We start from the raw sequence: 24,718 nt of genomic DNA on the forward strand, positions 1-24,718 counted from the left end.
ACAGAAGAAATATTGAATTTAATTGATGAAAGGAGAAAATATTAAAATGCAGTAAATGAAGCAGGGAAAAAGGAATACAAACGTCTCAAAAATGAGATCGACAGTAAGTGCAAAATGGCTAAGCACGGATGGCTAGAGGACAAATGTAAGGATGTAGAGGCTTATCTCACTAGGAGTAAGATAGATATTGCCTACAGGAAAATTAAAGAGACCTTTGGAGAAAAGAGAGCCACTTGTCTGAACATCAAGAGCTCAGATGGAAACCCAGTTCTAAGCAAAGAAGGGAAAGCAGAAAGGTGGAAGGAGTGTATAGAGGGTCTATACAAGGGCAATGTACTTGAGGACAATATTATGGAAATGGAAGAGGATGTAGATGAAGATGAAGTGGGAGATACGATAGTGCGTGAAGAGTATGACAGAGCACTGAAAGACCTGAGTCGAAACAGGGACCCCAGAGTAGACAACATTCCATTGGAACTACTGACGGTCTTGGGAGAGCCAGTCCTGACAAAACTCTACCATCTGGTGAGCAAGATGTATGAAACAGGTGAAATACCCTCAGACTTCAAGAAGAATAAATAATTTCAATCACAAAGAAAGCAGGTGTTGACAGATGTGAAAATTACCATACAATCAGTTTAATAAACCACAGCTGCAAACTACTAACACCAATTTTTTACAGGCGAATGGAAAAACTAGTAGAAGCCAACCTCGGGGAAGATCAGTTTGGATTCTGTAGAAATACTGGAACACGTGAGGCAATACTGACCTTACGACTTGTCTTAGAAGAAAGATTAAGGAAAGGCAAACCTACGTTTCTAGCATTTGTAGACTTAGAGAAAGCTTTTGACAATGTTGACTGGAATACTCTCTTTCAAATTCTAAAGGTGGCAGTGGTAGAATACAGGGAGCGAAAGGCTATTTACAATTTGTACAGAAAGCACATGGCAGTTACAAGAGTCGTTGGACATGAAAGGGAAGCAGTGGTTGGGAAGGGAGTAAGACAGGGTTGCAGCCTCTCCCCGATGTTATTCAATCTGTATATTGAGCAAGCAGTAAAGGAAACAAAAGAAAATTCGGAGTAAGTATTATAATCCATGGAGAAGAAATAAAAACTTTGAGGTTCGCTGACGACATTGTAATTCTGCCAGAGACAACAAAGCACTTGGAAGAGCAGTTGAACGGAATGGACAGTGTCTTGAAAGGAGGATATAAGATGAACATCAACAAAAGCAAAACAAGAATAATGGAATCTAGTCGAATTAAGTTGGGTGATGCTGAGGGAATTAGATTAGGAAATGAGACACTTAAAGTAGTAAATAAGTTGTGCTATTTGGGGAGCAAAATGTAGACTGGCAATGGCAAGGATAGTGTTTCTGAATAAGAGAAATTTGTTAACAACGAGTATAGATTTGGAAGTCTTTTCTGAAAGTATTTATAAGGAGTGTAGCCATGTATAGAATTGAAATATGGACGGTAAACAGTGTAGACAAGAAGGGAGTAGAAGCTTTCAAAATGTGATGCTGCAGAAGAATGCTGAAGATTAGATGGGTAGATCACATAACTAATGAGGAAGTATTGAATAGGATTGGAGAGAAGAGAAGCTTGTGGCACAACTTGACCAGAAGAAGGGATCGGTTGGTAGGACATGTTCTGAGGCATCAAGGGATCACCAATTTAGTATTGGAGGGCAGCATGGAGGGTAAAAATCATAGAGGGAGACAAAGAGAGGAATATACTAGGCAGATTCAGAAGGATGTAGGTTGCAGTAGGCACTGGGAGATGAAGCAGCTTGCACAGGATAGGGTTGCATGGAGAGCTGCCTCAAACCAGTCTCAGGACTGAAGACAACAACAACATCAACATTGATCATGATGGAGAGCAGCAAAGGCAGTTGTCAGAAGCAACTGGGGAATGTTCGATAAAGCATGGATATTTTGTAGTGAAAGAAATGGATTCTATCTTATTATCATCTGTGACAGCAGATTTCTATAAAAGGAGTGTCCAGTGGCATACCAGGTCACAAAATTTAGAGGCAACAGTGTAGAACACATTGATAGTAAGCAGCATTGTCATTTTTAACACAGCACTGTAAAGTAACTTTCATGTAGTCTTTGTATATTTTTGAATGGTATTCCTCATTCTTCTTTGTGTAGTCTGCTTGAAAAGTCGTTGATAGTATGTATAGTTTCTTTCTTGGAATTTTCTGCTTTCTATATACCAGTAGTGTGTGTGTGTGTGTGTGTGTGTGTGTGTGTGTGTGTGTGTGTGTGTGTGTGTGTGTGTGTAGGAGTGGTGGTGGGAGCAGGGGGGGAAGTTTGTTTTTGTTGCTAAGACATGTTCTTAATTTTACAGATCTTCAAAAAGTGGTACTGGAATTGGTGATGCTGTTGGCCAGACAGAGCATTTCTCCAAATGAACTGGCTCTATATATATCATTCTTCAAAGATGATGATCCGCCATTGGTAAGCAGATTATGTTCCGAAAGATATTTTGTTTTTATCTCTAATTAAAAAACCATATTTAGGTTCTAAAATGGTTACTGGGATACTAAGATCCATTGTATAAGCTTATTTGATGCAGTGTTAAAGACATAATAAAAATTAAGAATAATAATAGGGAAGGTTATGGGAAAACTTGCCAACTGTTCATGCAAAAAAAGGCTGACGGAATCACAATTAGAAAGCTTGGCATAAAATCTAACTAAACATTATTTTCTGGAAAAAACATCATTAGTTTATATGGGTGTGACATGCAGCCACTTTCTTTTTGAATGGTACCATTGACTGGTTTTTAGTCACTGCAGTCTCATCATCAAATAGACATGTTGGGGGAACATGCTCTGAAACACGTGTAGCTGGAGAGTAGTGTTGTGGTGATTGTATTGTGTCTTGGTATCTATGAGAAATTGTTTTCAGTAGTGTACATTTTAACCAGCTTACACACACACACACACACACACACACACACACACACACACACACACACGGTATTTAGGGGCATTGGCTTTGACTAACACATAAAAACTAATTAATGATACAGTAAATCATATTAAATTTTAGAAGTGTTAGTTGCATATCATCCCTACATAAACTCCAAATTTAAATCTCAATTGTTGTGTGTCATCCACAGTGATGTATAGAATTTTATTTGTTCATGATGGAAAGAAAATGTAATTTAAAGGTTAATTCAAGAAGACAAACGATACAATAAGAGAGCCTGCAGTCTTTAGTGACACTCTGCTGAGCCTTGTGTGTGACACTTGTCCTGCCCCTTCCATTCTAGGTAATGCTATTATTTTTGTGTAACAATGAAAAGAATCAATATTTGACAAAATAATTTGATTGGATTGATAAAAAGTCTACTCACCAAGCAGTGGCAGAACAAACACACACACACAAGAAAGTTATAAGTAGACAAGCTGACAGATCTGAAACCTTGCAGTGTCTCCAGGTCTCTTCCATGTATACAGTCTTCTTTCATGTTTTTTAAACCAAGTGTTAGGTATGTTTAAGTTATGCTCTGTGCAAAATTCTACCAGGTGGCTTCCTCTTTCATTCCATACCGACTATTAAATTTTCATCTCCCTTCTCAATCTTCAATCTCTTCAGCATCTGAGGAGCTAGTTGGCACATAAACTTTTACTACTGTGGTAAGTATGGACTTAGTGTCTATCTTGGCTACAATAATGCATTCACTATGCTGTTCATAGTAACTTATCTGGGCCTTTATTATTTTTATTCATTATTAAACCTATTCCAACATTACCCCTATTTGGTTTTGTTTTATAACCCTGTATTCACGTGACCAGAATTCTTGTTCCTCCTGCCACCGAACTTCACTAATTCACACTATATCGAACTTTCAACTGATCTATTTCCATTTTTAAATTTTCTAATCTACTTACCCAATTAAGGGATCTGACATCCCATGCTCCGACCTGTAGAATGCCAGGGATGCAAATGGGGTACTATTTTACCTCTGGAATAATTTACCCAAGAGGACGCCATCATCATTTAACCATACAGTAAAGGTGCATGCCCTAGGGGAAAAATTACAGCTGCATGTAGTTTCCCCTTGCTTTCAGCCAAGCCGTTCGCAGTACCAGCACAGGAAGGCGATTTTGGTTAATGTTATCAGGCTGGATCAGTCAATCGTTTGTCTGGCCTCTCAACAGATAGCACTTTGTTGTGGTTGCACCTACGGTATGGGTATCTGTATCACAGAGGCACACAAGCCTCCCCACTGACGACAAGGTCCATGGTTCATGGTGGGGAATGTATTCTTAATAGCATTAAAAAAGTGAAAATTCTTATGTGATGCACTGGAATATAAATTTGAAATCTTCCAGCAAACTAAGCTACTAAACTTGATGACTTGCAAATGTTTCTCTCAAAATGTAAAAACATCAAAATTATGTGTTTAAGTGAACAGTGTCTTAGCTCTAATACAATAAATATTGCAAACAAAACTGCAGTTTTGCAAACAGCTGTTGCAGGGAGAAAATATCTCACAGAGGCTGCTACATACTCTTGGAGTCTTCTATAAACTATGAAGTGAAAACAAATTTTAATTGTTTGAAAGATGACTCATAGAGCTGAAACCCCTTAACATGTTACTCACTTAAATTTGTAAAATTCCATAAAAGGTATTAATCGCACTGTCTCTCTGAATTCTGGTCTATAAAATAAGGTATGATCAACACATTTAAAGGAATATATTATGAATTAACAGTTCAGCCATGGGATGAGCTGGTGAGCTTTTGTATGTTGAACAGTTGAAGACAACTGGATTGGTAGCACAATAAATAGACAAAGGTCTGTGTGTTATATTAGTGTCATGGTTGCCTGTAAACAGTGTACTTCAGTGTCTGTGACTTATGCTTCCTTATCTACAGGATATCACTCTTGTGTATTGTGGTGTTCATGACTCTCTCTCTCTTCGAGAATTGTGCCAATGAACAAGTGTAAAACAATGTTGAGACAACTTGTGTTTGTGTGCAAATGTAATGTTATAACTCTTGTGTGGTGTTTGTCTCAGTCACGTGGACCCTTTTCATTTGGTAGCATGGGACCTAAGTTCAACCTTTTTATAAATCTGGCATACTGTAGCTTTTTCACACACACATTCACACTATCACACTGACATATAATTTTTCATTTACACTGCGGCCCTTATGCTATTCTAATTTTACCCAGGATATGACTCTGCATTGTTTGCTATAAGTACCCTTAAATACTAACTTAAAACTAGTTGCTCACACTGGGTACCTATTTATACTTTCAATATTCATATGTTCTATTTCTATCAGTACACAATTCATTCTTTATCAGTTTTTTTAATGAGTTGTAAGAGCACACATCTTTGTACTGTGGTTGTCATTTTGACTTACCTTTGTGGACCTGGAAAGAAAAGTGTTGTCATAGGCGAGCACAATCCTATCTTTCATAGCATATGCAAGACTTAATTCTAATTCATATTCCTTCGTTCATCACGTTGATATCCCCTTTTATGTAGCTTGTAAATAGCCATTTGTATAAATGTAAATAACTTGTACGTAATATCAAGTTCTTACCTTAGTTCTTCCTAATATATTAATCTTAGTTTAGTTCTGTAGTATAGATGTTTTATTTCCTTACTTGTCAACTAATAGTATGAGGTTTCTCTAAGTGCAGATTGCGTGGCATTTCTTTGCTAAACTATGATCGTCATCAGGCAGTGACCTGTTGGTTTCTGCTGTGCTGTGTGCATGCATGGAGGTTGTTAACCTTAGAGGTAGCTACTGTGCATTCGCAGTTCTGTCCCCACTCTATTTCACTACTTACAAGTGCTGCATCTGTGTGTTTAAACAGTACAGTGTCAAATTAAATAATTTCTTGCACACAATGAGGGTAATGTTTTCTGACCTTCTCTGGCCTGTAATTGTATCATAAAAATCTTACATAACTAAAACTTACATCCTAATAAGGCAACACACATGAAATAGGCAAAAATGAAATCTTCCCGTAACAAGTACATTCAATTGGACAGTAGGTGATTTCTTATATGTACTTATAAACATTTCTCCGCCATGTGTTTAATCAGTGTCAGATTCTGTTTAGTGCACAAATTCATGTAAATCTTTGTGCAGCTAGAGCCCTTTTTCCTTACCAAGCTTTAAATATACTAGTTTATAGACTCTGGGTGAGGGATTTTTGATATGACAAATGGCCCTGTGTAAACCAGTTGCCACTTGCAATTCAACTTACCACATTTTGTTGATTTTTTATGGATTGTAAGGTATACTTTGCCCTGTGTGAAGCAGTTACCACTTGCAATTGAACTTACCATATTTTGTTGATTTTGGATGGATTGTAAGGTATACTTTTTGTCCCACATGGTAATCTACAGTTTGTGCTAATTTTTTACTGTACAGTTGTTTTCTGTACTCTGCCTTTTCTTCAGTGCTAACCAGTGCCCATTGTATTTTCTGCTGATGCAATATTTTCGTCCTAGGGAGCTTGGGTAAAGGTTTTTCCAAATTGTCTGCTTGGCTTTTGTCAGACAGCAATTCCACAGGTGTAAAGCTGGTTGAGCTATGTGGGAGATCATTAACAACTTGCTGGAATGGGGTAACATATTTGATCCATCTTATGTGTTTGTGAATGGTGCAAGTCTGGATAAAAATAGCCTTTCTGTGGGACTTATTTCTGGATAAAACCTGGGCAAGTATGTGTTTAATGTTGTGAGTGGTTATGAACTCTTTTCAACTGTTGTCTGTAAAGTATAATGCTTTGTCTGTCAACAATATTTCTGGCTTGTCTACACTGGGCAGATAATCCATTGTAATTCATCTGATGATGGAGCTTGCTGTGAGTGAGCATATGGGATACAATTTGACATACATGGAGAAAAGTCATATAGTGCAACTCAATATCATACACCTTCTTTCCCTTGTGGATATGGTCCACCCGCATCTATGGAAACTATCTCCAAGTTCTTTTGGCGATATCAGCTGTATGTCAATTAGCTTTTGACTTATTTGTATGCTTAGCCATCTGACACACAACACATTCCTGTATTACCTGCAGATTTGTCTTAAATTTGCATAGTAACAATAATTTATTATTTTACTAAGGATATTTGGAGACACCATAGTATCCCCAAACATTATGAGTGTATAATATAAAGTCATTAACATGATACCCTGGGAAATAAACTCACCACTGGCACTGCTCTGCATGGTATAGGTAAAACAATACCCCTTGGTAATTCGTAAAATAAAATTTCAACCTGTCATCATTCTTCTGCAGCAGTTTTAGCCTTACTTTTTGCCATCTGGGATCCTTCTGTTGTAGTTGTCCCATGCTTTTACACACCCTAACGTAGTATGCCTGTTGTGTTTTATCTTTCATCAAAAGAACCCTAATTTCTGAATTGTTTTCTGTGAATTCCAAGAATTCGTCTTGACCTTGTGGAAGCCTCTATGAGGCATTAGCAATTACATTTTGTCTACCTTTGATATACACCATTTTAAAATCAAATTCCTGTAAATGGAAACACCATCTAGCAATCCTCCTGTGTAAGTTTTTACAAGTGAGAACGAAAGACAAAGACTGATGGTCGCAGTACACCTTGGTATGCTTTCCCCACATGTATATTCAAACTTTCTGAAAACCCATATTATCGTGAGAGCTTCCAATTTGGTCATGGAATATGCTTGATCAGCTTCAGATAGGGTCCTAATAGCAAAACTAATTACCTTGGGAGCAAGCTCCCCATTCGTGTCAGTGACTTGGAATAAATAAGCACGCAGTCCTTGCAAGGACAAGCTTGTACACAGACAAAAATCCCGAGTCACGTCGGGATGATGTAAGATTCTGGCATTCAAAAGAGCTTCTTTAATGTTGTCAGAATCAGTTTGGCTTTGTTTGGTCCATAACCAAGGAGAAGAAAGATACTAATCCAAGATACCACTTCACCTGTATCTTATTTTGAGGATAGCACTGAGCTTCTTAGGGTTTGGAAGTATGCCTTGAGCTTCTTAGGGTCTGGAAGTACACCTTGAGGTGATATTGTGTGTCCTTATCAAAATATGACATCATTAGATTCTCTGTGACTCTGTATTCTAAAAACCTATGCAAGACTTGAGCCAAGAGCCTCAAGTGTTCTGACCATGTAGGGGTAACAATCAGTAAATCATCAATATACACAGTGACTCTACTTAACAATTCAGGTTCTAAGACTCAATCTAAAGCAGAGATAAATTCACCTGCACTAACCAAAAGGGAGAAAACAGAACTCATAAGTTCTGCCCCCACATACAAAGGCTGTGTACTTATGGCTATCTTTATGTAGTCCAGTTTGCCAATACGAGACTCAGAGGTCTATTATGTTGTGGTACTTAATGGTATAGGTTGTCAGGTAGTGTCCTGACAGGCACTGTAATTTTATTTATTCCTTGTACGTCAAACACTACCATCTGATTTGCTAATGGCCAAAATGGAGCTATAATATGGAGATAAGGGTGGTTGTATTATTTCCCAGTTTAACATTCTGGTGATCTATTTCCCCACAGCCTCCTTCTTGGCCCATGGAATGGGGTGAGACGAAAAGCAGGTTTCATGTGGGTATACCCCAATTTTGCATTTGTATCCTTTGAGTATTCCTGGTCGTTATTCAAAAACATGAGCTTAACATATGAAAAGCTCCTGCATATATATTTTTTTTAAAGACACATTGACTCGCTTACCTTGGCACGCATGATCTCAGGACCTATTTCCTCTTCCTGTGATTATTGAATTCTCTGTGTGTTTAAAAACATGATGGTAGGATAGAATAATTGTATTTGAGTGTCAGCAGTGTGGTTTGGTTTGCTTTCGGAGACATTCAGATCGATTGGGTCCGCTGAATATTGTTGGTCGTTCACAACAAAATGACACTTCCCCTTACCAATGTCAGTTTGTGCTTGGTGCTTGCAGAGGGTGTCCATACTGATAAGGCAGTTTTCTATTAGACTTTCAGCAACAAGAAAAATGCATTGTAAAGAGAAGCTATCAATTTCAATAGGAATCCATGCTTTCAATTTTATAGCTTCAGACTTACCTCCTAAAGCTATTTGGATTTTACAGTTTTGGACTGGAAGCGTTAGTATGTGTCCTCATTTTTGTGATAGGTCAAACAGACCCTGTGAAATTATATTTGTGGTAGCTGCAGTGCCTAGTGCTATGGATACCTTTAAACCAAGTATTTGTGCATTGGTTACTGCCTGTATTGAATCATCATTTTCATCCACGCAGTTGGTAATATCTTCCTGACACAGGTCATTTGATATCAGCACAGTTTCCATGTCTAAGAATACAGCTTTTAACTTGTTCCTTGCCCGAACTGCATTACTAATCCTCGAACAGGGACCTATCGAGACTAGTTCAAATTTTCTGAATTACCCTGAGCACTGATTTCTTCATTAGCGGTAACATCAACTATGTGCACATTATACGTCTGGTTTCACCAGTTAGTATCTTGCATGGCTCTTGATCAAAATTTTGTTGCCCTTGGTCACTATTCAAAATTTAATTTTGATTGTTCTGATTACAGTCAGTTGGCAGTGGATTATTTTGTTGCCCGGTTGTGTTCTGCCCTCACCTGTTGCCAACATGACATTATTTTGATATATCAGATCATATTCCAAATACCTCCATGCAACAGGTACAGAAGTCGGCAGTGCCTGCTGCATGTTATAGTTGAAATCTATTTCACCTGACAGGATAAGGTTCAAGTGTGGATAGATGTTCAGATTATCTATCCTATCTGTTGACGATTGATAGCTTGGGGTTGAATGTTCCCTTTCCTTTTCAGTGTTACTAACAGTGTTAGTCTGTGATTTTTTCCTCTGCTGCTGTCAACCTCTGATCTATTTCATCTCTTAGTTCTGCCTTCTGTACCTTCATTGCTTCCTCGATCACATATACATAACCCTTGTGTTCGTGGACTACCTTCTGTGCGTGGATAGTGCCTTGGTCTAGGATACCAGCCTCAGCTCTATCGCATACTTCCTTGATGTCTTTATCTGTCCTTTCTTGCTCCTTTCTCATGAACTGAGTAGTTAAATTATGCTACTTAGTTGCAATGACAGGTTTTGCACCTGTTCATGCAGACCTTTGTATGCTGTTTTTAATCCGATGACAGTACCTGTGGATGTATTTATATTCTGGCACAATTGTGACTGTTCCTACTGTATTTTTGTCAGAGCCTCAGCTACCTCCTTTACCTTTACCACGAACTGTTCTTGTATCTTGCCTACTAATGACACTTTTTGGCTTAAATTACCTATAGCTTGTGACAAACCACCGAATAATTTTTTTAGGTCTTTCCTTGTGCTTACAAGTTTATCCAATAATTCATTTGAAAGTTAAGCACACAAATCTTATTTCAAGTTATTGAATTGTTGTGTTATGTCAGTTTTGAAAGCATCAAAAGTTTGCTTTTCCTCTTCAAGTGATTCCCTTTGTGTACCTGTCTGTTTTGAAAAACTCATTAAATTTTTCATCTATACTTTGAGTGTTTGTTTTTGCTCTTCTTTAAACTCATGCTTAAAATTGTTGAAGCTTTGTGTAAATAACTGTTGTAAGATTTACATCATGATCGGGGTTTCTGGTGTGTGCAATTCACCCTGTCCAATCAAGTTTGCATTAGGCGTAAGTGTCGCAGGCAAAGAATGATTTAATAAGTCTGAACTGTCTTGCATTACTTTTCATCGGAGGAAAAAATACTCCTTGGAGAAAATTGCGACCCTGTCTCATCTTCTGTCAACATTGTATCATTTTGAATGATAATGTTACTATCACCTGTGTCCATGTTAATTGAAAAATGTGATTAGTTGTTGTCACTGCGGCAGATATTTTCAGTTTCGATTTCATTTGTTGCCACATTCATTTTGGCAACATCTTGTGCCTGGCTATCCAGCAGTGGACTGGCAACCGTGTGTCGTCTATTGTGTGTACTCATTTTTTGATAATTTTACAAAATGATAAAATAAATTGTACTTTTGGAAATGAAATATTCTGTTTGTAATAGTGAGGATACCACTACAAAACCTATTCAATGGTGCCTTGCTAACGTGTATCAAAATACATTATCAGTGTAACACAATTGTAAGCACATATTTCTCTCCCTAAAATTAATTTTCTGTCCAAGTGTCTAAGTATTTTACAAGAATACTTCAATTTGGAAATGTATTAGGAAAGGTACTACATTCATTACTGGTAGCGACACTACTATGCACAGCCATATATTCAATGGATCGTGAATTTTCCTACCTTTTTGTTGGCTTTATCGCTCCATCTAGAATTAATTCTCCAATTGATTATGTTCGATCTTTTGCACATCATGTGATTTCCATCCTCATTGCGATATCATAGTATCCCATTTATGAAACAGAGAAAGACAACAATTAGTATAATGAAAAATTTACAAAGTTTTATAATTATTTTAAATTATTACAAATGTGCTAAGTCTCTCTCCTGATGATGATGTCTGTCTGTAGGTTGTAAGATGTAGTGGTTGGGGAGAAAGATAATGTGGATTGTCCAGATCTGCATTAAATATTGTTTAGTTCGTTAGGAGAATGAAAACTTGTGACTTCTGCATATTACAACTTTTACTTAACACAATACTGAGACAACACACTTACATATGTCTTTCTTGCACCAACTCAAAGACGGACAGACATGGATATCAATGAAAAAAACAAATGAGGTACACAAAAAATGGTAGTTCTATTCTTCAATTTTATGTTAGCTTACTGAAATGATCATACCTCCCTTTGCTGCACGGGGACAGTGCGAATATTTATTTATATGTGTAGGTCATTCAAAGAAGCTACACATCTAGAAACATCTTAGAAAGCTTTTGTTAATAGTTTTCAAAACCTAAAGCAAAAATGTCAGTATCGATTTGTATTAGCAATTTTGACTTATGACACAGAGACATGGAAATCTAATGTTAAAACCATTTATTGAGAAATGTGTGTTGGACATCATGAGGGAAGACAAAAAATCACCAGAGAACAGACAGGAGTAGACAGTGTAATTTGACCGTAATGGACAGGACATAGGTTGTGGGGCAGGGTGTGTAGCTAGCCAGGGGTTTTCTCATGGCCTCGGGAAACTCTTTGCTGCAGTCAGAGAGAGAATAAAAAACAAGATTGTGATGTAATGGAAGGTGAGTGTTTGATGGCATTTCAAAGGAATGTGTACTTTGTGGCCAGACTGTGGTGTCATTGTACACAATGAAAAATGAGAGCACATATCTGCCCGTAAATAAAGGGAAAAAAAAAAAAAATCATAATAAAAACCTAGAAACAAATGCAAAATTTACAGTAGAACCATGGACCGTATTCAATACTGGGACTGTCAGACATCACCTGAGCTTTCTAAGGAGTATCAATTAGATTGCCTAATATATGCAGGATGCGTAGGATAACATATTGAGGGAAAGAGACATGAAAGTATAATAAGTTATCTGTTGTGAAGGATGTAAAATATTCATTGAACAATTCAAGTTTATCGAGAGGACTATTATACAATCAATTTATGACTGACTATGCTAAGCTGCATCCTGTTTAGACAGGTAACTGTAACACTCAGACTTAATCTGCCTTTGGTACCAACTGAACTGATAGAATTACATACTGTATTGTTTGTTTTACAGGATCTTCTTCTGTCTCCATTAGTTTCTCTGGCAAATGAGACTCGGCCACAACCAGACCACATTATTCGCTTCCCTTGTGGTGAAGACACAAATGTGGGTACACCACCACCTGTACCAGACCAGGGGGGGATTCTGATGGAGGGAAATTATATGTCACTTGTCTATAACTTTAGCCAGCAGCACACACTTGCAGGTAGAATTTTTTTAAAAATTACTTATTTTAGAATTTTTGTATTGGTTAAAAATGTGATGTCAGGTGACTGGAGAGGTTCTGGCCTACGCTACTGAGTAAATGCTGCATTTACAAGCTTTTTGCCTTTGTCAAATTGGAACTCTAAATTAATCTACACAGTTATAATTTTTGACAGACTATATTTCACACAAAGTTACATAATCCCACTTGTTTCTTTGTTTTGTTAACAGTGCACACTGAGTGACTAGAACTCATGGGTTCTGGCACTGAAAGTCACATTAACAGTACGCCGTAGATCCTCGATCCCTCTAACTTTAGTAACGAGTCGAGGAGTGGTGCCTATGAGGTGTTTGAATTGCTCTGGATAAATGCTGATACACACACCTTGCAGTGTTGCCCACAGTTGTAGATCAGAAACGGGAAACACAGAAAGTGCCAGATGTCATACTATGAAGAAAATGGCGAGACAATACACAAATTACCAGTACTATATTCCTGCAGTATTTTAGAAAGAATGCACTTAGTGACTTCTGACTGTCTTTACACTTAATTTGAAACCTTTACAGAACTTTTTCTTGCTGATTAAAGGAGTAAACTTTATTGCTAACTACATTTTTGTTGCTTATGCAGTAAAACTGCAAAATTAGCCATGACATTGTAATTTATTGCTTATTCACCACTCACTCTTTCTGATAGTATTCACAAATACCACTGAATGTACAAGCATATTATATTGTTGTATGATACACAGTACAGGAGATATGATGATTTATCCACGGAAGTTCAGCTCTTTAAATAACTGAGTTCTAGATTCACTGGTTATTTCCTAGTATGGGAAGATCACCCACTTTGAATCCCAAAATTACACCGCATTTTGTTTTGCCTTATTTACAAGAATCTAATGCGCACCTTTTTTTACCGTATGCAGCATTCAAAATTGGGGGTTAGCATAAGATTCAGTGGTGTATTACAGAGTACAAACTTTATTCCATTATTAACCAGCAACATAATGGAAATTTAGGTATTGTGCATTATGTCACAATACTTTGTTACAATATTGCTGGCATGTGATCTTGTTGTTATTCCTGGAGTAATGACTTCTGTGTTGCAACCTCGGGATGTTAGTATAAATAAACCTTCGAAGGGTTACATTCAGGAACAGTAGGAAAAATGGTTTTGCAAACCACACGTGCTGCATTCCCCCCCCCCCCCCTCCCCCCCCTCCCCCCCCCCCCTCTCCCCTCCACCACCACCACAATTACACTGGGTTTGCATGATTGAAAAATCATCAAAGGACCAGTGATAATGATAAAATCATTCAAGAAATGCTGTGTTTCAAATGTGGTGGACAGCAGTGAAGACGATGTGTCTGGAACGACACCGAGAATGATGGGGAAAGAGGAAATGAATCTGATTCTGATGTACGCTCTTCGGAGGATACCGGTAATGATGGAATTAGTGAACATTGATGAGTAACACCGTAATTCAGGGTGTGTTTGTTTGCATGTCATGTAAGTAATCAAGTTAGGCATTCATTTTTAATAATGACGGTGTCACCTGACAGCGAGTTCTTAAAAATTGCTGTTTTGATAGTTCATGTAGACATCCATTGTTGTGTAATATAAATTTAAACTACCAATGTTGCGCCAATGAACTTTTTGTTGTTGTTGTGAAGTTGGGGTGCGCATTACATCAATGGCAGATTAGATTTGTGTAAATATGGTATTTCAGTATGCTGCACAATACACAGCACAAGTTGTTGTTGTTCTTCCTGAGCAACAGCAGTCCTTTTGTTTGTTACATACAGCTTTCTTTGAATTCTTAGCCAGTATTCTTCACTATGTTTTTAGCCTTGCCTTCTCTTTCCCTCATAAAGCACTGCACACAAGAGTTCACATAAAAATAACTGAAATGAAGTAAAATGTACTGTTACTTGCTGATTGCAGGGGAGCGAAAGAGAAATGGGTTATAACACGACTTACCACCATGATCAGATGCAGTCAGCATGTTTGGCTTTTCTCGTGTCACAGACAAAGGAAGTTGCACACTGCTAAATCTAGCAAAAGTATTCTGAAGTACAAGGAGATTTTTATGATACTTCCAACCTTGTATCACGTTATTAGCCATGGTTCAGTGGTTTATGGGGAAAATAGAAAAGAAAAAAAATCAAATTTTTATACTTTGAGCATTTCCTATTTCCAGTCTTCAAATGTTATGGTGCAGGTGGTGCTGGGTTTATTGAACAAATGGTTCAAATGGCTCTGAGCACTATGGGACTCAACTGCTGTGGTCATTAGTCCCCTAGAACTTAGAACTACTTAAACCTAACTAACCTAAGGACATCACACACATCCATGCGCGAGGCAGGATTCGAACCTGCGACCGTAGCAGGCGCACGGTTCCGGACTGCGCGCCTAGAACCGCGAGACCACTGCGGCCGGCTTATTGAACATACACAAGTATTTACGACATCTTGTGGTCACTGGATTGGTAAAAATGGGCTGGTGTGGCAGCTGAGCTACAGTCAAAAATTTACTGGAGTGTTCGTTGAGCAGCCTGCGTGTGAGATATCACACTGTTACGTGGTACCTCCATCAGGGTACTCTGATGCTAGATAGTGTCATAGGTGGTCTGTGAGAATGTTCACATAGAGCGCACCTGCCAACTGTCTGGAAGTGCTGCCTCACTGTGACTGTGAGAAGACAGTGCAGGCTGGTAGTTAGCTGAGTTATATCCTGCTCAGACACAACTTATTGATATGCGGAATCCATGCGCCACACCCTTGGTCACCTGTCAGATCAGTAGGACTGAAACTAGGGTCATGAGACTGTGCTACACGCTACCGCTCTTCCACAGTCCTGTGCCAATGTTTGCGGAGCTGTGCTGGTTGTTGTGATCTGTGTTAAAGTGTTGGAAGGCGGACCAGTCGGTCATTGGCTGGTGAAGCTCATATGGTACTGTCCTGGTTTCTGGCACCCTGCACTCAAATAGATAATGATCTGATCTACTAATGACTGCCTTTGTGGAGGTTATGTGCTGACTGTTTACCAAACACTCATAGTAGTCCTGTGTACTGTTTACGCATGTCAGAATGTTGGGTCTGGAATATTGAAGATTCAATGACTCTCTTGACCTCAGAAAGCAAAATTCTCATGTAATCTAAGATACACAATCACTCATAGGTCTCTCACTGATTATATTTATACATTCAGAGTTAGTGAACTTGTGATGTGATGCGATGCTATGTTTATTATACATTTTGTAACAGACTACTCAAGTGCCAGGTCTGCATACAACTGCAACATTTTGGCATTGTATACATAGCCTGTCTGCAAACTAAAATGTGAGGCTGTCCGCCCCCGGTAGCTGAGTGGTCAGCACGACTGAATGTCAATCGTAAGGGCCCGGGTTCCATTCCTGGCTGGCTCGGACGTTTTCTTCGCTCAAGGACTGGGTGTTGTGTTGTCCTAATCATCATCAATCATCATCATTTCATCTACATCGATGCGCAAGTCGTCAAAGTGGAGTGAAATTGAAAGACTTGCATCTGGCAGATGGTCTACCTAACTGGAGGCTCTAGCCACACGACATTTACATTTAATATGAGGTTTTGTAGTGTTCAGTTAGGTGAAGAAACAGTTTGGTGTTTTATGGCTGGAGACAACCTGAGGGAGTGGAGATACAGTACGAAACATCTCAAAGGATGTGTTGTCTAGAAGACACTGGTGTATAAAGTCTTATTGAGAGAGAGAGAGAGAGAGAGAGAGAGAGAGAGAGAGAGAGAGAGAGAGAGAGAGAGGAGGGGGGGGGGGGGGGGGGGGAGAGAGAGACAGGTGCCCGGAAAAATTGGATCAGCCTAGAAAGTTAATAAGCAATAAAATTATCTAGAAGGGAAACAATAACTCCACTCTGATGATAATAACATATTTGCTCTTGTTGTAACTGGACAGTTTGTGCATTATTTATTTATTTGTGAAAGTGTAGTAATATTTTTAGTTTCTTTTCTCATGAGGTGTTTATAGTTATTTTTCTTGCTATGTTATATTTATTTGTATGTAATTGTTTTTTATGGTGTTAACTTGTAGGTGCCAAAACTGCATGGTCAGCATGTGCTCTTTCACTGCCCATCGGTGCAGAGCTAGGATGGTCTATGTGGCTACATGGCTACTCTGCAGCCATGTGGCTGAGGCTAGAAGAGCCAGTGGTCAGTGCAAGTCCTGCCTGCCCTTGCTCTCCTGCTAGCACCTTTCGACAGAGACCGAGAGCGAAGTCTGTTGCTTCTATTCCTGACAACTGTTGGCAGCATCGTGATAGTCTTTCACAACTGAGAGACCAAGGTCATGATGGTAATACTTGCATAAGAATTATTTTTTTTCTGTGTGTGTGTGTGTGTGTGTGTGTGTGTGTGTGTGTGTGTGTGTGTGTGTGTGTGTGTGTGTGTGTGCTGCGTGCTGCGTGCGTATCGGGGGGGGGGGGGGGGGGGGGGCGGCGGCGTTGACAAGTATTAGATGGGGATAACTTACTCTTATTGTCATACCCTCTTGTGTCTGTACTGTAGACTTTCATAACTATATCTTTCAAATTTCTCTAATTTCAGTGAGAGAGGTAGTTACGTTAGTCAGCAGGTTTTTTTGCTCTCATTGGGCATCTTGTAGGAACCACTGCTCCTTTGCTTATGTTTAAACTATTGTTCATCTCATGTTAATATTTGTGACTTCTATAGGAGCTAACTGTATAGAACAGAGCAAATAAACTGTTTCTTGGATTTTTAGAGTACAATTTTATGTGAGTGACTACCTTCCAATTCAAATTCTTCAGCATTTCTGCCAGGCCAGTGCCGTTTTCAAGGATTTCCTCAGTGGCACACCCTAATGCTGGATGAACTGAGAATTGTGACAATGGCTGGGGGTTCCTTGGAGCAAAAGCAATGGTTCCAATTGGAAAAGTAAAACTTAATGTTATGAGAGCATTGTTGTGCCACAAAACCATCTGAACTGAATTTGAAAGGGGATGACCCTGCAGTCAGTTGACAAGGCTTGATATTTCCAGTGGTTGTTCAAAGACCTGTGATGACAAATTAGCCATAAAAATACTAGTCAATACTTTTCAGACCTGTCAGGATGCATTTGTTGATGTGGAAAGTAGATGTTACTCATTCTCGATAGAATGGTAAGTGGTTTTAGTATGAGGTCATCATCTGGAAATGCATTCCTATTGGAATGTAGTTGAATTAACTCTCCACATGGGGCTGTCCTGTCAAAATGAGTAATACAGCTGGGAGGATGAGCTGCTGACAAAGGAAATTGTAGCTCTCTAAATTCTTCATAGTGTAATTAAAGTATACCAGAGTTTCTGGTATGTAGAAGTTGTTTCTACCTATACAGGCACTTATCAGATGGGAATGAATTTGTGCAGTTCATTGCTGCTACTTTTGATATCCGAGAATATGTGTTCAGACCAACAGCAGAGCACCAGTATAGAAAATTACACTGCCCAAGATCACTTATAAGAAAGAAAAGAAAAGCAACCTTCAGACAATGACTACAAAAAAAGATGCTGTGACTTACCAAACGGGAAAGTGGTGGTAGATAGACACAATAAAAGACGGACATAAACACACACAAATATCAAGCTTTCTCAACCCATGCTTGCTTCATCACGAAAGAGGGAAGGAGAGGGAAAGACGAAAGGATGTGGGTTTTAAGGGAGAGGGTAAGGAGTCATTCCAATCCTGGGAGCGGAAAGACTTACCTTAGGGGGAAAAACGGAGAGGTATACAAATGCACGCGCGCACACACACAAACACATATCCATCTGCACGTATATAATGATGATGTAAAGAAACTTCCATATGGGAAAAATATATTAAAAACAAAGTTTCCAAGACTTACCAAGCGGGAAAGCGCCGCTGCTTGTGTCTGTGTATGTGCGGATGGATATGTGTGTGTGTGCGAGTGTAAACCTGTCCTTTTTTCCCCCTAAGGTAAGTCTTTCCGCTCCCGGGATTGGAATGACTCCTTACCCTCTCCCTTAAAACCCACATCCTTTTGTCTCTCCGTCTCCTTCCCTCTTTCTTGAAGAAGCAACCGTCGGTTGCGAAAGCTAGAAATTCTGTGTGTGTGTTTGTGTGTTTTATTTATTGTGCCTATCTACCGGCGCTTTCCCGCTTGGTAAGTCTTGGAATCTTTGTTTTTAATATATTTTTCCCATGTGGAAGTTTCTTTATATTTTATTTACATCATCATTAATTTGAACCCAACAATTACGTTTGTTATTGTCTCTGTTGCATTTCAAAATCTTCTCTATCATCTTACTTTCTCTTTTTGTTTGTCTCCCGGGATTGGAATGACTCCTTCCCCTCTCCTTTAAAACCCACATCCTTTCGTCTTTCCCTCTCCTTCCCTCTTTCCTGAAGAAGCAACCATCGGTTGCGAAAGCTAGTAATTCTGTGTGTGTGTGTTTGTGTGTTTTGTTCATTGTGCCTGTTTGGAATCTTTATATTGATGAAGCAACCGCCGGTTGCGAAAGCTCGAAATTTTGTATGTGTGTTTGTGTGGTATTTTTTTGTGCCTGTCTACAGACACTTTCCCGCTTCATAAGTCTTGGAATCTTTGTTTTTAATATATATAAAACAAAGATGATGTGACTTACCAAATGAAAGTGCTGGCAGGTTGATAGACACACAAACATACACACAAAATTCAAGCTTTCGCAACCCATGGTTGCTTCATTAGGAAAGAGGGAAAGACGAAAGGGTGTGGGTTTTAAGGGAGAGAGTAAGGAGTCATTCCAATCCTGGAAGCGGAAAGACTTACCTTAGGGGGAAAAGGGACACACACACACACACACACACACACACACACACACACATATATCCATCCGCACATATACAGACACAAGCAGACATATGTAAAGGCAAAGAGTTTGGGCAGAGATGTCAATCGAGGCGGAAGTACAGAGGCAAAGATGTTGTTGAATGACAGGTGAGGTATGAGCAGCGGCAACTTGAAATTAGTTTAGGTTGAGGCCTGGTGGGTAACGGGAAGAGAGGATATATTGAAGGGCAAGTTCCCATCTCCGGAGTTCTGATAGGTTGGTGTCAGTGGGAAGTATCCAGATAACTCAGATGGTGTAACACTGTGGCAAGATGTCCTGGTCGTGCACCAACGCATGTTTAGCCACAGGGTGATCCTCATTACCAACAAACACTGTCTGCCTGTTCTTCTAATAATTTCCGGGTATGCAGCCGGATCTCGTCGACATTCTGCTACGATATTTCGGCCCAGAGACGTCCGGCCATCATCAGGTGAGTACACAACTACTGAAGAGCCCAGGTGCAGTTGCGGTATTTATACCGATTCTCGCGCACGTGTTGACATGCGCGGCATAGCCGAGTTGTACGTGCTGCCCTCGGTGGTGAAAGTAAAAGATCATCTAGTCATTGAGTATCGATTTCAACTGGATAAAACTTGGAATCCTGTTATTAAAATTAGACATTCACAGCGGAATAGACAGCGTCAATCGATACTCAATGACTAGATGATCTTTTACTTTCACCACCGAGGGCAGCACGTACAACTCGGCTATGCCGCGCATGTCAACACGTGCGCGAGAATCGGTATAAATACCGCGACTGCACCTGGGCTCTTCAGTAGTTGTGTACTCACCTGATGATGGACGGACGTCTCTGGGCCGAAATATCGTGGCAGAATGTCGACGGGATCCGGCTGCATACCCGGAAATTATTAGGATAACAAATACGCTGGGAAAATTTCAGAAGTCACTGTCTGCCTGTGTCCGTTAATGCGAAGGGACAGTTTGTTGCTGGTCATTCCCACATAGAAAGCTTCACAGTGTAGGCAGGTCAGTTGGTAAATTACATGGGTGCTTTCACACGTGGCTCTGCCTTTGATCATGTGCACCTTCCAGGTTACAGGACTGGAGTAGGTGGTGGTGGGAGGGTGCATGGGACAGGTTTTACACCGGGGGCCGTTACAAGAGTAGGAGCCAGAGGGAAGGGAAGGTGGTTTGGGGATTTCATAGGGATGAACCAAGAGGTTACGAAGGTTAGGTGGACGGTGGAAAGAAGAGCAGGATTTGAGGAAGTCGTATCTCTGCTGGAGAGCTACATTCAGAGTCTGATCCAGTCCAGGAAAGTATCATGTCATAAGTGGGGCTCTTTTGGGGTTCTTTGGTAGGAAGTTATGAGTTTGACGGGATTAGGAAGTGGCTCTGGTTATTTGCTTCTGTACCAGGTCGGGAGTGTAGTTGCAGGATGCGAAAGCTGTTTTCAGGTTGTTGGTGTAATGTTTCAGAGATTCAGGACTGGAGCAGATTCGTTTGCCACGAAGGCCTAGGCTGTAGGGAAGGGACCGTTTGATATGGAATGGGTGACAGCTGTCATAATGGAGGTACTGTTGCTTGTTGGTGGGTTTGATGTGGATGGATGTGTGAATCTGGCCATTGGACAGATGGAGGTCAACGTCGAGAAAAGTGGCATGGAATTTGGAGTAGGTCCAGGTGAATCTGATGGAACCAAAGGAGTTGAGGTTGGAGAGGAAATTCTGGAGTTCTTCTTCACTGTGAGTCTAGATCATGAAGATGTCATCAATAAATCTGTACCAAACTTTGGATTGGCAGTCCTGGGTAACCAAGAAGGCTTCCTCTAAGTGACCCATAATAGGTTGGCATACGAGGGGGCCATCCTGGTACCTGTGGCTGTTCCCTTTAATTGTTGGTATGTTTGGCTTGAAATTTGTGTGTGTGTGTGTTTGTGTTTCTTATTGTTTCTATCAACATACCAACGCTTTAGTTTTCCTCTAATGTATAAAGATGCTGTAACTTACCAAACGAAAGCATTGGTATGTTGATAGAGACAATAAAAAACACACAAATACACACACAAATTTCAAGCTTTCACAACCCAAGGTTGCTTCATCAGGAGAGAGGGAAAGACGAAAGGATGTGGGTTTCAAGGGAGAGGATAAGGAGTCATTCCAATCCCGGGAGCGGAAAAACTTACCTTAGGGGGGAAAAAGAGCAAGTATAGAATCGCCCCCGCGCGCGCACACACACACACACACACACACACACACACACACACACACACACACACATGCAGACACAGGCAGATATACCGTATGTAAATGCTTAGTGTGCATGCAGTTTATTGCTCTTTCAAACAGAGATCTCTCATGCTGGAAAATTTTTAGATATTTTATTTTATTGTTACGCTTTTTATACTAGCTTATTCAAGTTGTATGATTACCTAGTCAGGATAGTGGCTGTATTATATTAGAATTTGTACTTTTTATGGTATTTTAAGTATGAATCCAGTTTCGCATCAGTTAAATTTTATTGTCAGATGCTTGTTTTGTTATGGGAAGTAATTTTAAGAAATTTTTAAGTAATGACTGTGCATCCTGCAATTTAATCATCACATTGGTGACAATGGTTTAATATGTGCTCTAGCTATAGTGCCCTCTGCTGGCATTAGTCTCTTGTATAAATACCTATATTTTATGTATCACTAAGACTTGTTAGATTTTTCATTAACTTATTGCACCTGTTGCTTACACAACACTTATCTTTGTAGCAGATGTGAGGATGGCAGTATGCTGAAACCGGTAATAAAGTGTAAGAAATCCATGTGATTGAGATGGACTTGTGAAGGGAAAAAAAGAAAGAAAGGGAAAAAAGAAATTAAATCACACACAGGGAAAGCAGATCATCATCATCTCTTCAGACATAAGTCACAATGTGAACAAAAGTGTGTGTTGAGCGATCATGACAGATGGTGACTGAATACGAGTTTGACAAAAATATAAGTGGATGACAACTGTAAAAATCACATTAGAACTGAATGCCATGCCCGAGAACCCTGCCAGCACCGAAAAAATGTGAATCGAGTTGCATAAGCAGGGAATTGAAGGGTAGAGTTGGAATTCCAAAACCTCTTGCCAGTGATGCAAATGCCTGTAACAGGTAAACATGGTACCAAAGCTATAAGAACTAGACTCTGGAGCAATGGAAGAATGTCATCTTGTGATATGACTGTGTTTCCAGTTTCTGGCTGAGTTTACATCTCAAGAGTGAAACATAGCAGATATTCAGTGACTATTTGGACTGCCGTGATATTTCCTGTGTCCAATGGTTACTCTGCAAGGTCACATTATGGACAAGGATGATGTGACCTTTTCTGCTTATCAGGTCCATCCTGTGGTACATTGTTTGTTCCCCAGTGGTAATACTGTGTTCAAAGAATATAAGGCCTCTGTTTACACAGTTTGTTTCATCCAGGACTGGTTCTGTGAGCATCAGGATGAATTGTCTCTATCACCCATGGGCTCTATAGTCACCAGATCTCAGTATTATTGAACCTTTGTGGTCTAGTTCACAGAGAAGAGCGTGTGATCCCTATTCATGTCTATAAAATTACCTGAACTTCCCACTATTTTGCAGGAAGAATGGTGTAAGATTCCCTTGAAAACTGCACAGAACCTCTATTTATGCATTCAGAGATGACTGGAAGCTGTTTTGAATGCCAAAAGTTTTCCTAGGCTATACTTAGCATGGTCATGTGTTGTGTTTTTGCTGTTTCCATATTTTTGTTTACCCCCAGCCTATTTTTGTGGTTGTAGCTCAGAAAGTGTTAAGAATGAATGTTAACTGATTTGCCCTTTGGTCCTGAAATGTATCTGGCTCTCATTTTCTGACTGTGTTGCATTATTGAAATTTGCATGTTTTAAATGTCATTTACAGTCACTATTTCAAATAAAATGTGTATCTTTTACATGTTTATCTATAGCCAAAATTATTGTCTTTGTTGTAGAAAAGACATCGCTGCTGCATTTGATATCGGTCGGTTGTGAATGCCTCCTTTTGGAATTGTGGACCGATACTAGTAATGGTGAGTTGGACAACTCATTTATTAGTCACTTAAAGCTTTAGTGACATAATACTTTTGTGTAGTATTAAGCTTGAGACAACAGTGGACATTGATAGCCTATTTAGAGAAACAGTAAAAGATAATAAATACTGTCAAACACAGACATACAATTTGTTGTGCATTTTGTAGGGTTCTTTTTTTTTTTACCTGACATGAAACTGGAGTCTGCTTCAAATCTCCTGTGCAGCAAGCCACATAAATTTAAGTATTAACTATGTTTTTCTTACTTGTCACTTCTTTTTCTGTGTGTTTTTGCTTTTAGGAAGCTTTAATTTTCAAGTAGTAGTAACAGTGTTCCATAGATTCCGTGTTTGTTATAATACAGTCCAAAGACACTTAGTGCTTATTTTCATTGTTTCCAACAAGAAGTGTCTAGCAACCACAGTTTAGTCAGCTATCAGCCGCCTTTAGTGATTTAGCAGTCTAGATAAAAGTAGATTACTTAACTCTCTACAGTAAATTGTTGATTTCTTAGGATGGATAGGTTGTGTGACTGCTGTGTATGGACGCAGGAGGAGCTGGTCACTGTTCGCGAACAGCTAAGCATGCTGATGGCCACGGTCAGCCGTCTTCAGGCTGTTGCCTCGGAGTGTAGTGGTATAGGGGAGTCTGGTGCGTCACATGGTACACCCCAGGTATTACATGCTTCACCCTGGTCCCAGCTGTCGAGACATCTCCCCAAGGGGCATTGCGGGTTCAATTGCATTCGTGGTGCACGAGGCAGAGTGTCAATGTGGAGGCTGGCTGTGTGGCATCGCCCACTCTACCTGTGAGTTGACGTGTAGCCACTCCTTCAGCATGGTCCGAGCAGGCACACGGGATGGTGGTGGTGGTGGGGATTATTACTGATTGGGAGCTCCAGTGTTAGGTGGGTGATGGAGCCCCTT

The 24,718-nt window shown here is 39.7% G+C and overlaps 1 protein-coding gene across 4 annotated transcripts in view; it reads left to right on the plus strand.

Moving 5' to 3' along the window:
- The window catches only part of LOC126278092 (lysosomal-trafficking regulator), a 543,055-nt gene that overhangs the window by 215,754 nt on the left and 302,583 nt on the right, over positions 1 to 24,718 (plus strand). For all 4 annotated transcript variants that reach the window (XM_049977936.1, XM_049977935.1, XM_049977937.1 and 1 more), the window contains exons 20-23: positions 2,356 to 2,465; positions 12,691 to 12,883; positions 16,969 to 17,229; positions 23,715 to 23,792. In XM_049977936.1, the coding sequence (XP_049833893.1) occupies positions 2,356 to 2,465; positions 12,691 to 12,883; positions 16,969 to 17,229; positions 23,715 to 23,792 (642 nt within the window). The remainder of the gene's footprint in view (positions 1 to 2,355; positions 2,466 to 12,690; positions 12,884 to 16,968; positions 17,230 to 23,714; positions 23,793 to 24,718) is intronic.

Source organism: Schistocerca gregaria, chromosome 6 (genome assembly GCF_023897955.1).
Source record: "Schistocerca gregaria isolate iqSchGreg1 chromosome 6, iqSchGreg1.2, whole genome shotgun sequence".
In the NCBI taxonomy this organism is placed as follows: domain Eukaryota; kingdom Metazoa; phylum Arthropoda; class Insecta; order Orthoptera; family Acrididae; genus Schistocerca; species Schistocerca gregaria.